At 33.6% G+C, this 14,715-nt stretch overlaps 1 protein-coding gene across 1 annotated transcript; it reads left to right on the top strand.

The window, feature by feature from the left end:
- The first annotated feature begins 2,052 nt into the window (after positions 1-2,052).
- On the top strand, positions 2,053-13,267 carry LOC120631768. The gene is made up of 2 exons (XM_039901447.1): positions 2,053-2,106; positions 11,954-13,267. Exons 1-2 carry the CDS (start codon positions 2,053-2,055, stop codon positions 13,265-13,267), a joined length of 1,368 nt encoding a protein of 455 aa, XP_039757381.1.
- Positions 13,268-14,715: the final 1,448 nt, after the last annotated feature.

Raw genomic sequence — 14,715 nt, 5'->3', positions numbered from 1 at the left:
ATTAGGAAATTACACTGCTTAGTTAAAAATTCGCAAAATCTATCAATTTAAAAAAAAAACCATGATGAAACTAAGAAATATAATATATAGTGTTTGAAAACATACAGATAAGCGAGCGAATGAGAAGGCGGGCACAAATATCTCCAGCCTAACCAAAGGAACTGTTAATGAATTGCCGATTTTTATTTTTTATTTATTCCTTTTATAACTCCATATTGAATCATAATTTCATCTCTCACAAGATAGAAAAATCAATGTCAAAATGTAAAATGTAAATTCTTGATGTTGGAAAAGAGCAACTGCTGAGTTTCGTGCCGGCATCTTCTCGGTAGAATCTGCCTTCCAAACCGGTGGTAGAGTCACTACAAACAGACTGACTTGACTTTACTTTAAGTAAATTACGGGACGCAGCGTACTGCTGCATATTCTACACCTAATCTCAATAAATCAGATACCATGCGTTAAGTTATTTCAATCGCACTGGAAGTGCCAAATATAAAAACCTATGATATTAAGTACAGATAGTATTTCAACAAATTTAAACATACTGCTGAGGTCCGGGCGAATAATTCGGGAACTCTAAAATATGGAAATACTGTTCTTGCTCTAGGAGCATTAATTTTAATTTTACCCACTATTTGAAACCTTCAATCACGTAAACATTGCCAATCGCAAATGTCCACCTACCTCCGTTTTGCCTTATTTAAAAAACATTTAATATATAAAATATCATTTAAATGAAAAGATATAACAAATGACTGACATTAATAATGTGTGTATTAACAGCAGCACTATATATTAGTCGATAGCGCTGGGTAAAAAAACGTTGACCCAAATCAGCAAATGGATGGGTGCCCGTCTTTGGAAATTTGAAAGATAATTTGTTATTCACCAGTCTCAGGTTCTTTTACTACCAAAATAGTTACCTTTGAAGTAAGAATTGAAATCGCATTATTAGTTGATTTGTTTACAAATTGTTAACCAAGAAAATTTCTTTCACAGAAACGACCTTAGGTGGAAATAACCGATCCGGCCGATCCTAAGCAAAACAAAACTGTCCAATTACTAAACGATTTCAAAATCAAGAGGGTGAATGGGATTCATGTTTGCATCAACTGTTGAAACTTATTTTTGAACTCGGCTAACACTTTCACCCCCTCTTCCAGAGGAATTGAGCTGAATTTTGGGATAAAGGTTACTACGAGATATAAGATAAACCTTTATGTTTATCATATATCTCGTAGTATGACGTCAAATCGTGGAAAGTTTCATTCAAATTCATTCAGTAGTTTCAGCACGGCTCAGATACAGATAGACAGGCAGACAAACACGAATAAAAAACAACACAGTTTTAGGTTTAGTATCGGTTATAGAGTGCCCTCCAAAACAACATTTTTAAAATATTTTCAATATTCAATGGTTCCAGGACTTCATAATCTATAGTCAGACAAGCTATAGGTAAAATAGATCAACAATGTAAAGTCGATTTTTACGGTTTATTACGGTATGTTTTATAATTTACACAATAATTTGGTTACTTTTTTAAGATTATTTTAAATTGTTAAGAAAAAAAATTAAACGCACTTAAATAAAGAAAATCTCTTTTTTTTATTTTTTATATCACACTGTGTTTTTTAAAACATAGTTTACACTAAAAAGTTATTTAAAAAATGTTTACATTATAAGATATGTTAGAAAACATTGAGTTGTAGTTATGGTATTGATTCATAATGACCCATAATGTTTCAAAATTGTAACCGAAAATTATTGGTACTTTAGATACTCGTATGTTTATTTAAAATGGCTTTGCACCACTAACATTTCGATATAGGTAAATGTCAAATATGTAGAACGAAATTGCGAGAACTTTGATATTGTAACTTTCATTGCAAACACTTGAATTGTACGTCTTTTGAGTACCACTTTGTCCTAGTTTAGATACTCTTATACTAAGCAAAGCTAAATCTGATGCAAATCAGCGACGTGCCGTTCGATGTATTAAAAGTGCATTGCACGAATTTATTATAATACTTCATTCTTAAATACTTAATGATGGCGGAATGTGATGCGATTCTACTTGATGCCATAGTTGAAAAACTCAGTCCAGTAATTTAGGGATATATATTTTATAACTTGTATACATACAGTAAGTAGACTAACCTGTAAAAACAGACTTTCCTTTGAATCTGGTAAAAGTTTATCCAATTGATAGAATTTATTCAGCATAATTATTGCAAATGGACAATATAATAGAAGTAATTCAAGTCATATATTGTTAAACTCAATTTAAATTCATTTATAATAACGACGAATAAATACGATAACGACAAAAAAAAGAAAAAGAAACACTTTATTGCACAGGCGGCCTAATTGCTGCAAGCAATCTTTTACAGGCAACTAATATTTGTTGACAGGACTTACAGCAACAGAACGGGATAGTGCCAAGACTGTTTTAATATATGCATATATATTAAAACAATATATAATATTCATAAGATATATAAATATATTCACAAGTAGATTTTAACACATAATATACAAACAATAGTTAAACAAGAACTGCAGATGCCATCACTCAAAGAGAGTTAGTAGTCCTTCAGACTACTCATAAATATAGGAAGGGAATTACTTCTACGGATTTCAGCAGCCAGATTGTTTGAGAGCATAATAATAGCTTTAACTTTCTCACGTGTTTCTTTATCATAGTGATAGTTAAATCGCAAAGAGATTGAAGTAAGGGACTAAAATCCGGATTATTCGGATTTTAGGAAGGTATTTATAATATGTCAATATGTCAAAACTTAATCAAGGTCTTATCTTGCACTACATTCACGAAAAACAAGAAAATACATATTTTATTCATGTTCAGTCTGATGGCAGACATTTTATAATGATGTTATACTGTTAGCGGCCAATCGCCAGTCGCCATGAGATGGCTATTTTTAAATTGTAACTTGATAATAATCCCATTGTCTTTATATTATCAAATTGTATAAGTGTAATCTAGATATCGTAACTAAGATGTCAGACTGTGAAACAGAGTTAAAAGGTCAGCCTGTCAGATAGCTAAATGTCAATATTTCTAGATTAATCTGATTGGTCGGATCTGCCTAATTAAAGATACACAAAAATGTTTGTTTGGAAGAAATCGGTTCCACTTTCATCTGCATACTTAATTACAAGATACAAATTTATATTGCAACTTCAATAAAAATAATAATAATAATAAAATATCTTTACTTTTCCGCCTGCTCCAGGAAAATGGCTATCTTATAAGTAAACTATATTAACAATAATACCAAAAAGGAAGTATGTATACAGAAATTTTGGTCTTGAAAAGTTTGTTATTTATCTAGCAACCGGCTTTGATCAACGTTGCTTTTTCAGGGTGGGTAACGAAACCCTCCCTCCACCTTCAATTTCGTAAGCATTTGAAAACAGGTAGGTACATATTTTTAAATTAATTTATCTATTACAGATATGTTGCAATAACCTCAGATTTGTTTAGTTTTTGGATCATAGCAAAAATATGTCATGGACTTCCGCAATGTAACACCTGGTTCCATCCAATGGCGGATGGATGGATGACAAAGTTTAATACAGGTATGCGGAAAACATAGCGTGTAATACAGATAAGGATTAAATAAAGCGAAGGTATGTTTCGCCATCCAAACCATCGCAAATAGTAGATTTCATAATGAATTGGACCCGTTGACGTAAATTTAATCAATTTAATACCTCCTGTAGCTTAGGTGTCGCTGTCAAAGGTCTTTCAGTATTAAGCTATTTTGCAATTTACTTTATGGTTTAAGGAGCGCCTATTTGGAAACAAGATTACCTGGGATATTCACTTTCATCGAAACTGAATCTATCTAGTTGCGTCTAGTGTATATTATAAAATATAGGATGTTTATCAATGGATAAATATAGAGAATCTCTCACCTACAGATGTACTTTATATATCAAAATAATAAATAAATTCAAAAACATTTTCGAAATCACCCTAGCGAGGTAACAACAAACACATCGTAACATCATAGAGCTTATGATGCTACCCGTTTCAATGGTCAAACTAATTATTTTGCCATCTCTAAGATGTACTTGTACATAACATGTAGACTATTTAACCCTTTTTGTCACTTTGTTAAAAAGAGCTCGAGCCCCACGACCCCAAGGCTTAACACCGAGAGGTACTAAAATGAAACTGCTATCAAGGTTTTCAAATTTGTGTCTCCTGGGTTGCTCGGAACGCGTAACAGCCCAGATACCCCCAGGTCACGCCTACTACATGTGCTGTATTGATCTCTCGAATATCCATTTACTTAATATCACGAATAAAAAAATTACTTTTTCACCCACATTCACACACGCGCACGAAAACACATATGTAATCTTTTAAGTACAATCTCTTATTTTTCAATCTTTGAATGTAAGAAAGAAAAATGTTCAGAGTATATCAATGCATTCAATTGAATTGACTAGATGACGAGCACTGTTATTTTTGAACGTTGTTAGGTCTAACACTGTTTCTGTGAAGCAAAAGAAACCAGCAAAATACTGGGGCTAAGAGACCAATTATTTCTTGCTTCTGCCATGCATGACATCTCTATGGACCCCAAAGAACTGGATATAATGTTGCTATAAACTGTTTATGTACTGTAAAAAGAGAAAAGAAAGAACGAAGACGCGCAAGAACGAAGGCCTCTCAGGATTTTCAAGAAAACGAGAAAAACGTGGATGAAGTTCCGGGCATTAGAATAAATATTTGGGGTTAGAAGAAGTTACTTCTTGCTCGTTCTGTAACATTTGGCATATAACTTGCGTTTACCTTCAAATCCCGTAGCAATAGTTCCCTATTTAAGGAAGGTATTCGTCTCTGGTCGTCTTTAAGATGCAAGCTATTTTAGTGAAAAATTTTTTGGTTCTATGAGTTGAGAGTGATGATTGTTGTTGTAGATGAGTACTAGAAGTTTTATGAGTCTCTTGGTAAAAGTTCTACTCCCGTGTCCAATAGCAACAAAATTAAAATTTGACCACCTCAAAGCTTCACTAAATTGCATAAGTACAACGCAAAATAATAAATATAAAGCGCGTATAAATAATAATAAGTATATTAATATTTATACGGATAAATTGAGAACCTGAAATTGTTAGAGCAAAGCCAACAAAAGTATGAATACGATGCTCCAAGTCCAGTTTATAAAAAAAATGGAACTCTAAGCTATGCCTTGCCTGTTTAGATGATGGAACTATTAATTTATAAATTATTCGGGAACTCTTAAATATGGAAATACTGTAACCAGCCTATGCGACAAATCTACATAGGTGCAGTTCCCAGATATGTATGTCATAATTAATGACTTAAGACGCTTCCTTTTTGATAAAAACATATTGATACATTGTTGTTCTTCGTAGTTGTGGAATCTTAGATATACAACTGTTTACGCCTTTCTTAAGTAGATATGTAGAGTAGTGTATTTAACAACCGAACAAGTGATACGCGCGTCCACTTTTGTATCACGCGGGTAACCGGCCGAACGCGCGAACCTGCGCCTTTCATTCAGAAAAAAAGTAAATTGCTTTTTTTATCCCCATGGCAATTGCCTTAATCTATTTAGCATAGTCTTTGATGACACTTTATTTTAAACTCTTTATTAAGATAAAAAAAAAAATGGGTTCAGTTTTATTAAATTACATTCCCGTTGGGCAAAGGCCTTAATTTATTCAGCTTATCAAGTTTTTTGTTTTTTTCCAATATTTAAAGCCACAGTAGGTAATGACAATTAAACCAATTAGACGGTAATAGAAAATGTTTCTAATGATGTGTTTGTTTAAATTATAGGGTTTCATCGGTTTCGCTTGGCCAGTTGGCGGATGTAAACAACGTACCTAGTTCAAGTCAATATGCGGTGACTGAACCTGCGTCTACAGTGTTTGAAGTGTGACGAACTCAGTGCTGAGCTTACGTGAAGTGCTTTATCTACTGACATTATGTTCTTATCGAAGGTAAGCTTTTAAATCAACATAAACTACATAAATAACTTCGAAGCAAGATATATTAACTGAATCATTGTGTATTCGTTTAAAAAGTTAAAATTTAAATACGTGAACTTTTATAGGTTTGAGAATGAGAGCTTTTCTCAGCAATTATATTTATAAGTAACCTACATTTTGAGAAGTTACCAGTTTTGTGGTTGTCTGACCATTAAACAACTACCCAAAAGCAAATTTTGTTCGAGGTCGAACCACAAAAACCAGTAGATTTACGTAATTTATGTCCTTATACGAAGCAAGAGGTATTCGGGTTAATCTGTACTTTAATATTATATCTAAGAGATTGTCTCGGCTATTTGTTTCCTTTTTAACTGAACTGTTATGCTTTGGCAAATATATAGTTTCTGGGATAGGGACATAGTACATTGTATCTCGGAAAAGCTATTTTGAATTTAGAATTCTGCAGCACTAGTTAGTAGGAGATACCTTCTGCAATACTTGGAGTTAGTTCAATGGTAAATCTCATCTCCTGTCATATCTGGGCTCCTGGTAGTTCTTAGTTCCATGGGACAATTAATAAGTTATTGGTTTTTACTTTCTACGAAACAAGGGTCAACGAATAATAATGGCCTGCGCTATATTTTAATCCAGAGAGAAAATAGAAATTCCATGTGGATGATATCGCAGGCCACAACTACTAATTAACATAATATGTTAATATTATAATAATAATAATAATATTAATATTAATATTATTTATATAATATTATTATGTTAGCAAAGCTAGATTAGGAGCTTAGGCACTTAATTATTGCAAATCTAAACAAATTTGCCAAGTCTAACTGATCTATTGGTCTAATGGTCCACGTGTTTAATTTTGGTACAAGAGGACCTCAGGGTTGGATTTGCGGGTCAGGCTAAAAATATACATTTTGGGTTTCTGCAGAAAAATAAGAACCAACAAGGAGTTAGAAAATTGTCGTTCAGGACCACAAGCCGTCGATCTCGGCTATCATCACTAGCTTGTGATAATAATCGTTTAAACCCGCTTATAATACTCTCCTACAAGAGAAGAGGTATGAGTTCAGCAAAGAGACGTTATACTTCAATGACGAAAAAAAATTCGCGTAAACGTATTTTAATTTTTTTCAAATTTTAGATACTAGCTGTTGCCAAAGTTCTTCGTCGGCGTGTATTACGGTTTTCTTACAAATCGCGTAGGAACCGCTTGTTTTCCTGTGATAAAGACTATCGTTTTATAATAATAGGTAAAATAAGGATACAATGCATAGCTTTCTTTCACTGTCTATTAATATAGATATTCCTTTTCCCTCATGTAACTCAATGTGCCTAAACGTGACGAAGTTTAAATTTCACTCTCAATTTATACAAGGAAAATATCGAATCCTTCTAAGAAGTATCACTTCAAAACGACACAAAAAAAGCTTTACTTGCCTAATAAGTGACAACAACTTAAAAGCAGAAACGCACCCACTGTTATTAGCCAAGGTGAAAAATATTTGCAAAGCGACAGCTTGTATCCTGGCAATAGACTTCGGATACTTTGTAGTCCGGATTCTTTAAAAACAAAAGCGAACGAAGACGCCCGTAGTAGCTTATTATGTTGTTGGAACGCTTATTTATTTAACTAACTTAACTACTTATTTATTTTATTGTTGAACTTATTGGCGAACCACACGAACATATTTGGCCAAATAATTAACATAATTCGCTTAAGAAATCTCATTTCATAAACATTTCCAATAATTTATTATACAATAGACGGCATATCAACGAAGTTCCTCCGATTTTATGAAGCAAGGTCATTTTGCTCTTAGTAGATTTTTAGTAACTTACATTCTCGGGGGGACCGAATTGGATCCCCGGCCCAAAGTTTTCAAAAGAGCAAATTGTTAAAGGAATTTATAGATGATTTTTTAAGCAGGAACAAACGTAATCTAAGTTTCTATGAATCACGTCGATAAAGATTAGTTAAAAATGGCACCAAATGTAGATAGGTATTAGGTTGAGTTATTAAAATATTTAAACAGTTTAAGCTTACGTAATAAATTAACAAACATCTCTACATTTTGGCTATTTTTATGACTGTTAATAATCGTCTACAGTGTATGAATGCGCCTACGCACCTTTATTGTCGCTTACTAATGTTATGTTCTGATTATATCAATTTCAATTGTTGTGAGTAGTACGTTCAGACTGTTTCACAACAATATTTTTATCTATATAACTACTGTCTCCCGGACCCAGTAGAAAGGTTAAAAAAATATCGATGTCAGATTAATTTTATTGTTCGAATATCGAAACATGGGATTATCAAAACATCCAGCTTTATAGAGGATAATCAATTTGACCTAATCTAAATTAGCTAAGTTATCTACCTCTTTTTAAACGTGTATGTATAAATATAGTCAAACTATGTATGTAGTATCTCTGAACATGTAAATCTGTCTATTAAAAGACACTATTCAGGAGCCCATTTTTCATACTATATAATATATTACAAAATGAATCGTAATCTATGAATTATCATAGACTAAGATGAATATTTTTCGAAAATGAGTAAACTATTCCATCCCTGATTTTATAATACGCGTGCAAGTAAGAATTTTTTTTTTCCGTCGTCTAAAAAAATATAATGAAAGTCTATTTTCTTCAAGAACGTAACAAATTGGTAATTTGGCAACCTCTCGACCTTGTTATAATTTGACGGATGGACAGGTTAATAAGTCTCGGTGTGTGTTAATCTCAGATTTAGTTTATCGTAGATTACCAAAAGGTTCGAAAGTGGTGAATGAGTTTCTTATGAAAATACTGAATCCACGACCATCACTAGTGTCCACATGAACACTGTAAAGTCAACAACTCCAGTATGGCTAGCATGGGCCACAGATAATTATATTCCCGAGGAAAGGATAAAAGTTTATGTTCTACCACAGCTTTATCAACACTCAGAGCACTGTGAAAATAATATCCAAATATTATATGTGTAGAAAGGTGGTGTATAAAAGGGAGTAAACTTCTCCTATTCCATGCTCGTGCTTTAGCAGGTGGACACGTTAATTATATCCCTTGTTAGAAGATATAATCAGGGGATATTTTTTGTCTCCTGCCTTTGCTAGCCTTGCTGAGGATGCTTTGGTGTCGGAGCGAAACGTGCGAGTACATTTTGGACGATCTGTTTGGTGTGTTGTATAAAGATTTAAGAAATAAAAAATTGCATCTTACAAATTTCCATCTTTTTACAGATTATAAAATTGAGCTGAATGTTAATCGAATTTTGACAAACTCCCTACACTTACCAACCTACCAACAAAGACGCGCCGCTAAGCGATTAAGTGTTCCGGTGCGATCTCGCGTAGAAACCGATTAGGGGTATGACAACCATACTCCCTAACAGATTAGCCCGCTACCGTCTTGCATAATCGCTTAGCACCAGGTGAGATTGCAGTCAAGGGCTAACTTGTAGTAGAACGAAAAAAATGATGAAATAGCCTGTAACATCTTTTTCAGACTACTCTGTCTACAATACCGTATTACAAGATATGTTAACGAGAGGTAGAATACCTACGTTCTAGGGAGTTTTTACCTATAGGTACTAAATACATAAACCAGAACCCTCGGAACGCTATCATTATGCAGCACTAAGAATTGACACTCGTCATCAACACCTACGATTATTCATTGAAACGCATATGACCAAGACGCGTACGATACAATCAACTACCAGAAGTCATCTAAATTTTTAGTACCGAAAAATGCGGTGCGGATCTTTAGACAGTCTGCAAATAAATTACACTAGGTCCAAAGTAATGTAGTAGCCAACGATTTTTTTTTAAATCTATCTCACACCTTTGACTTTTGTATAAGAAAAATAATTTTTGATATCGTTTCGATTCTATGATACGGTAGTGAACTGCCATCGCGTGTATTTGGCTCACAGGGATGCATGAAGAATGACTTTCTTGAACAACATTTAATTAACATAAGAAGTAGTTCGATGAATATGCTATGAAAATAAATAGTAAATACATGCCTAATTTTAACTTTATCATTTTCTGATTCAATTAATATCATGAAATATTTCGTACGTAGATACTTAAATATTAAAGATTTAAAATTAAGATTTTCGTTGTTAATCAACATTTCTTAAATATAGTTCAACGGGTACATACCACGATAATATTTTGGGATTTGTCGATATTTTGTAATAATCTAAAATCTAAATATTATCTAGTAATAATTAAGGCCTTAGGAAAATTAGTAATTTTAGGGCTATATAAGTAGTAAGTAATAAATATAAGTAGTCTTTTGATTTTCCAATTGAATTTATGGTATGAAATTCGTTCGTACATATCAACGTTAATAATCTTTAGCTATATAACATTTATTAGTGATATAAGTTAATCATTACGGCTTCGAACTTTAGAGTAGAAAACGGAACTCAGGTTCTTTTGTTATGTTAATTTATTGGGTTAATTAGAGCGTTAGATAGGTATATGGACTCTTCATTTTTGGAAAAAAAATTTACCTCTGAGGCTGCTTGGTTTTTTATTTATTATAAAAAATATCTTTTATAGCGCAAATTGCGAAACGACTCGGTTTCTATCCATTGCATAATAATAAACATTATGCACACTTAGTTTTTTCATATCTGGGTTATGTCTCGAATAAAAATATGAGGTTTCATTGTAATTTATATCTAAACACTGTCATAACACTCACAAGTGTAGGTATACTCACAGAATAACTATTCACTTCAATACGATCGCATGCGATGTGAAATTTCGGAAACAAAAGGCCATTTCGTAACGAATGGACTCTTTTATTTATTTCACATTATATTAATCTGAGACGTTACATCGTAGAATTTGCATGTTTAAATTTCATTGTATTCCGTGAGATGAGACTTAAGATTTTGATAGTAGAATATTTTTAGCAGCTTGTATGGTTTGGGTAATAGATCCAAATAAGTCCAAACAAGTTATAAGTTTTTTTCATTAGCAATAATTGATGGACCAAGATGATGCAATAAAGTATTTTTGATTGATTGATTGATGGCCCAGCTGTATGTGAAAAACTATCGCCCATGAACAGTGCAATAAATACTTCGCAAGGTATACTAGGTGCACCTGCTAGAAAGTACCACTCTGTGTTAAGCCTCATTTGCCTGTAATTAGTCTAGCAAGCACGCTCTTTAGACCGGAACAAAGCAATGCTGTTTGGCGGCAAAAATAACCCTGGCGGTAGTTTTTTAGATTTGTCTGTACGAGATCTATCAAGTTTAACTTTTTTAATAGACTTTTTTGTGCTTGATTGGTTTGGGGTAGAGACTAAACAGAGTCAAATACTTACACCAACATTTGATTGTAATGTAGAAATATTCTCGGCTTGCTATAATTAAATATTAGGAATACAAAGATACCTATGATTCCTATACATACATATATATCTTTGTATATATTATATATGTGTGCTATGGCTGTTCAACGTTACTGTTTTATTTTATTTTTAATGCAATACAAACAAATATTTGTACAGCGTATTTAAAAAAAAGGTAATGCGACGATTCCCAGTTACAGGCTTTCTGCTTTTGAAGTATAACATTGTACCATAGACATTGTCAATTATAATATATTGATGTTAATTAAGGAAACCACAAGAAATATCCACCAGAAAGTTGAATGCAATTAGATAACCACATAAATTGAGAGTAAAAGCTGGCGCGCTCCCTTTTACAAGTGCCTGCCCGGTTATAGTAACCGGTTTCATAATAGCCTTAAGTATATTTTTTGCCATTCACCTGTTTACTATAAGAACTCGTATGGCAGTTGGCACACCTCCTTGCACCGTCTTTAGCGACAAAGTGCAGTGACCATTAACGGATGTCCACCTTTAAGGAAGTTGTTAATTAATACAGGCATGTTTCTTACATTTCCAGGTTACGTTCGGTCTTCTGCTGGCAGTGGTAGTAGTGGCAGCCGAGAAAAAAATCGAGCTACAAGACATTGAAGAAGATAATTTAAGGAACGAAAAGCAAAAGCATTTTGAGAAATCCGACGGTCGTGGACCAAGTGCTGGGACAGCTCCAGGCTCCGCACCTCTGGATTTTCTTAAAAATGGTTTACTTCATTACTTTGAGGGTCCAACTCAACAGCCACAGCAATCGAGGTACATTCAACAATATGATGTTACTGAACAACCAGAAAGGTCTTCTATACTTGCACCTAAACCACAATATGGACCTCCACAGCAGCAAGCAATGTTGGGCTATCTATCAAATGTTCCAATGCAAATATATTTAATACCGCAATATTATAATGAGCCGACTGAGCAAGTGGCACACCAGCAAAATGAAGTTCAGATAACAGCACCTGCTGCAGCAAGAACGCAAGTTTATCAAGATCCACAACAAAATCAACAGCAAGAACAACAACAACAGCAAACTAATTACATTGAAGTACCGACATATGTAACTCCTACTGGCAAGCCTTACACACAGCCCTACACTTCACCTCTGATTTACGTTAGCCATGGTCAACCATCAATTGCGTCAGTGCAACCTACCGCAACACCAGTTTTCACCTATCAGGTTCCCGTTGTCCAATATTCCACCGCTATATCAGCACCACCACCGAAGGGGTATTACCAAAGTCCACAGTACACAGAAACTAATTCAGTCGATGAAGTACAAGAAAATAATTATAACTTTAATAACCAGTATTCTAGTCATACCGAAATTCCTTCTAAACCATCAGGTCCAGATTATCCACGATACTACAACTCTCGGGCTCCTTTAAGAGAAGAATATCGAACTCCACTTGAATTGCCTCATCCGAGCTCACTTCTTATAAAGGCTCCACCGCCGCATTTATCCCACATTCCCAAGGCCTTGCCAGAGTATCGTCCTATAGCGAAACCTGTTTATGCTTCAGGAGGTAACTTTATATCAAGTGCTTATAGTCCGAGACCAAGTGAATCGTACAACACATTTAAAAGGCGACCAACTTCATTATTGGATTCATATATTCCATCTAGTGTTCAAATAGAGTATTTGAAGCGAGGATATACTAAGGATCCTTTAGCCGCATACGAAGCGTTGTCAAGTGGTCGATTTTTATCACAAACACCTGTGATTCCAAGGCATTACGAACGTGGTTTCTTACCAAATCAAATTTATCACACGGCTGCTGGTGGTATTACATTTGGGCATCACAAAAGGGCTCCAAAAATCAATAAGCCTCAAAAAAAATAAACGGACATGTGCACTATTCCAAAGGAAAGTTGGGTTTTTATAAATCATACAGTCTGAGTTAACATATTATAGGTTTGATTTTATATAACTTGTTCATGTAAATACTTATTTTTATATTTTATGTAATTTAATTAATGTTAAGGAAAGTGTTAATGATTCGTGATTGTCATTACAATTATTGTTATTAGTCGAGAGGTCAGTATTTAAATCCATTGTTGTCAATAAAACTTAATGTTATATATTACGCTTTTTCTTTTAACATTATTTAGAACAATATCAGATTATTCAAATTTCATCATCTTGTTCAGTTGGATAAGAATTTTAATGAAATTGTTGTTATACATTATCAAATTTATACAATATGAGTTATGAGCCTGGACACATAAAAGTATAGTGTTCTCTTGAGGGTTGTATAATTTTATTCACCAACACGATTTTAGTGCTAGTATTTCAATTTAAATATTCAATCGATGATGTTATGATTGAATGATATCTAGGTTATTAGAATTGACACATAGAGCCTGAGTGGATTATGATAATAAGCAGACTTCGCTTTAGTAATAATTTATAATAAATTTTGAAACTAAGTAGTCACTCGTATTTGATGGCCGATTGGCGCAACGGGCAGCGACCATGCTTTCTCAACAGGCTGTGGATTCGATTCCCACATCTGGAAAACTTTTGTGCGATGATGAATGTTTGACAGTGTCTGGGTGCTTATCTTTATATTATAAGTATTTATGTATATTATTCACGAAAGTAGAATAGTAACCCATACCACAAGCTACGCTTACTTTAGGGCTGGATGGAGATGTGTGTATTTTCGTAGTATATTTATTATTATAACTATGAAAACTTTACAATTTTTGTTTACGTATTACATTTGAAGTTCCAGTAAGCGAGGTTAAAATAAAAAAGAATACTGATTAACTAGTTAATGGTGGTGAATTAAATTATTAAAATGACGAGAATCTATACATCAGGATGATTTATGATTTGGTTCACGTAGAGTTTGACTATGGTATTTATTTCTTTTTTTCATGTTTCTTCCAGGCCGCATGAGATTTCACTTGAATAGTAAAAAGGGCTAAAACTCTCCATCCGCAATTGGGATTTTGGTTTATCAATAATTTATGAATTATTATTTGTTTGGTTTTATTTATTCCATTGACTTAGTTTAGAGTTAGAGTGTGAGGGTTGTCGACCCACATACAAAAAATATTAAAACCAAAAACTGAATATTATTAGTAAGTGAGACAGGTTAAAGTCGTGATAGCTTAGTGGGTGAGACTTGAGAGAGGGATCTCTGGGGTTCGAGTTCAATCCCCATTAATTCCGAAATTTTAGAGGCGCGTCCTCTAACATTTTGGAATTATGTCAGTAAAAATCACTTGCGTGAACGGTGATTGAAACACATCGTGAATAAACCTGCATTCAAAAAGAGATTG

This window comes from Pararge aegeria, chromosome 18 (genome assembly GCF_905163445.1).
Source record: "Pararge aegeria chromosome 18, ilParAegt1.1, whole genome shotgun sequence".
NCBI lineage: Eukaryota > Metazoa > Arthropoda > Insecta > Lepidoptera > Nymphalidae > Pararge > Pararge aegeria.
The sequence above is the reverse complement of the archived record's forward strand: the minus strand, read 5'-3'. Positions and strand labels throughout refer to the sequence as shown.

What these genes read in the sequence shown, in the direction of transcription:
- LOC120631768 (XM_039901447.1), top strand. Translation starts at nt 2,053, where the DNA reads ATGGCGGAATGTGATGCGATTCTACTTGATGCCATAGTTGAAAAACTC. An exon ending in TAGTTGAAAAACTCAGTCCA is followed by an intron (nt 2,107 to 11,953) that starts GTAATTTAGGGA and finishes TTACATTTCCAG; the next exon opens with GTTACGTTCGGTCTTCTGCT.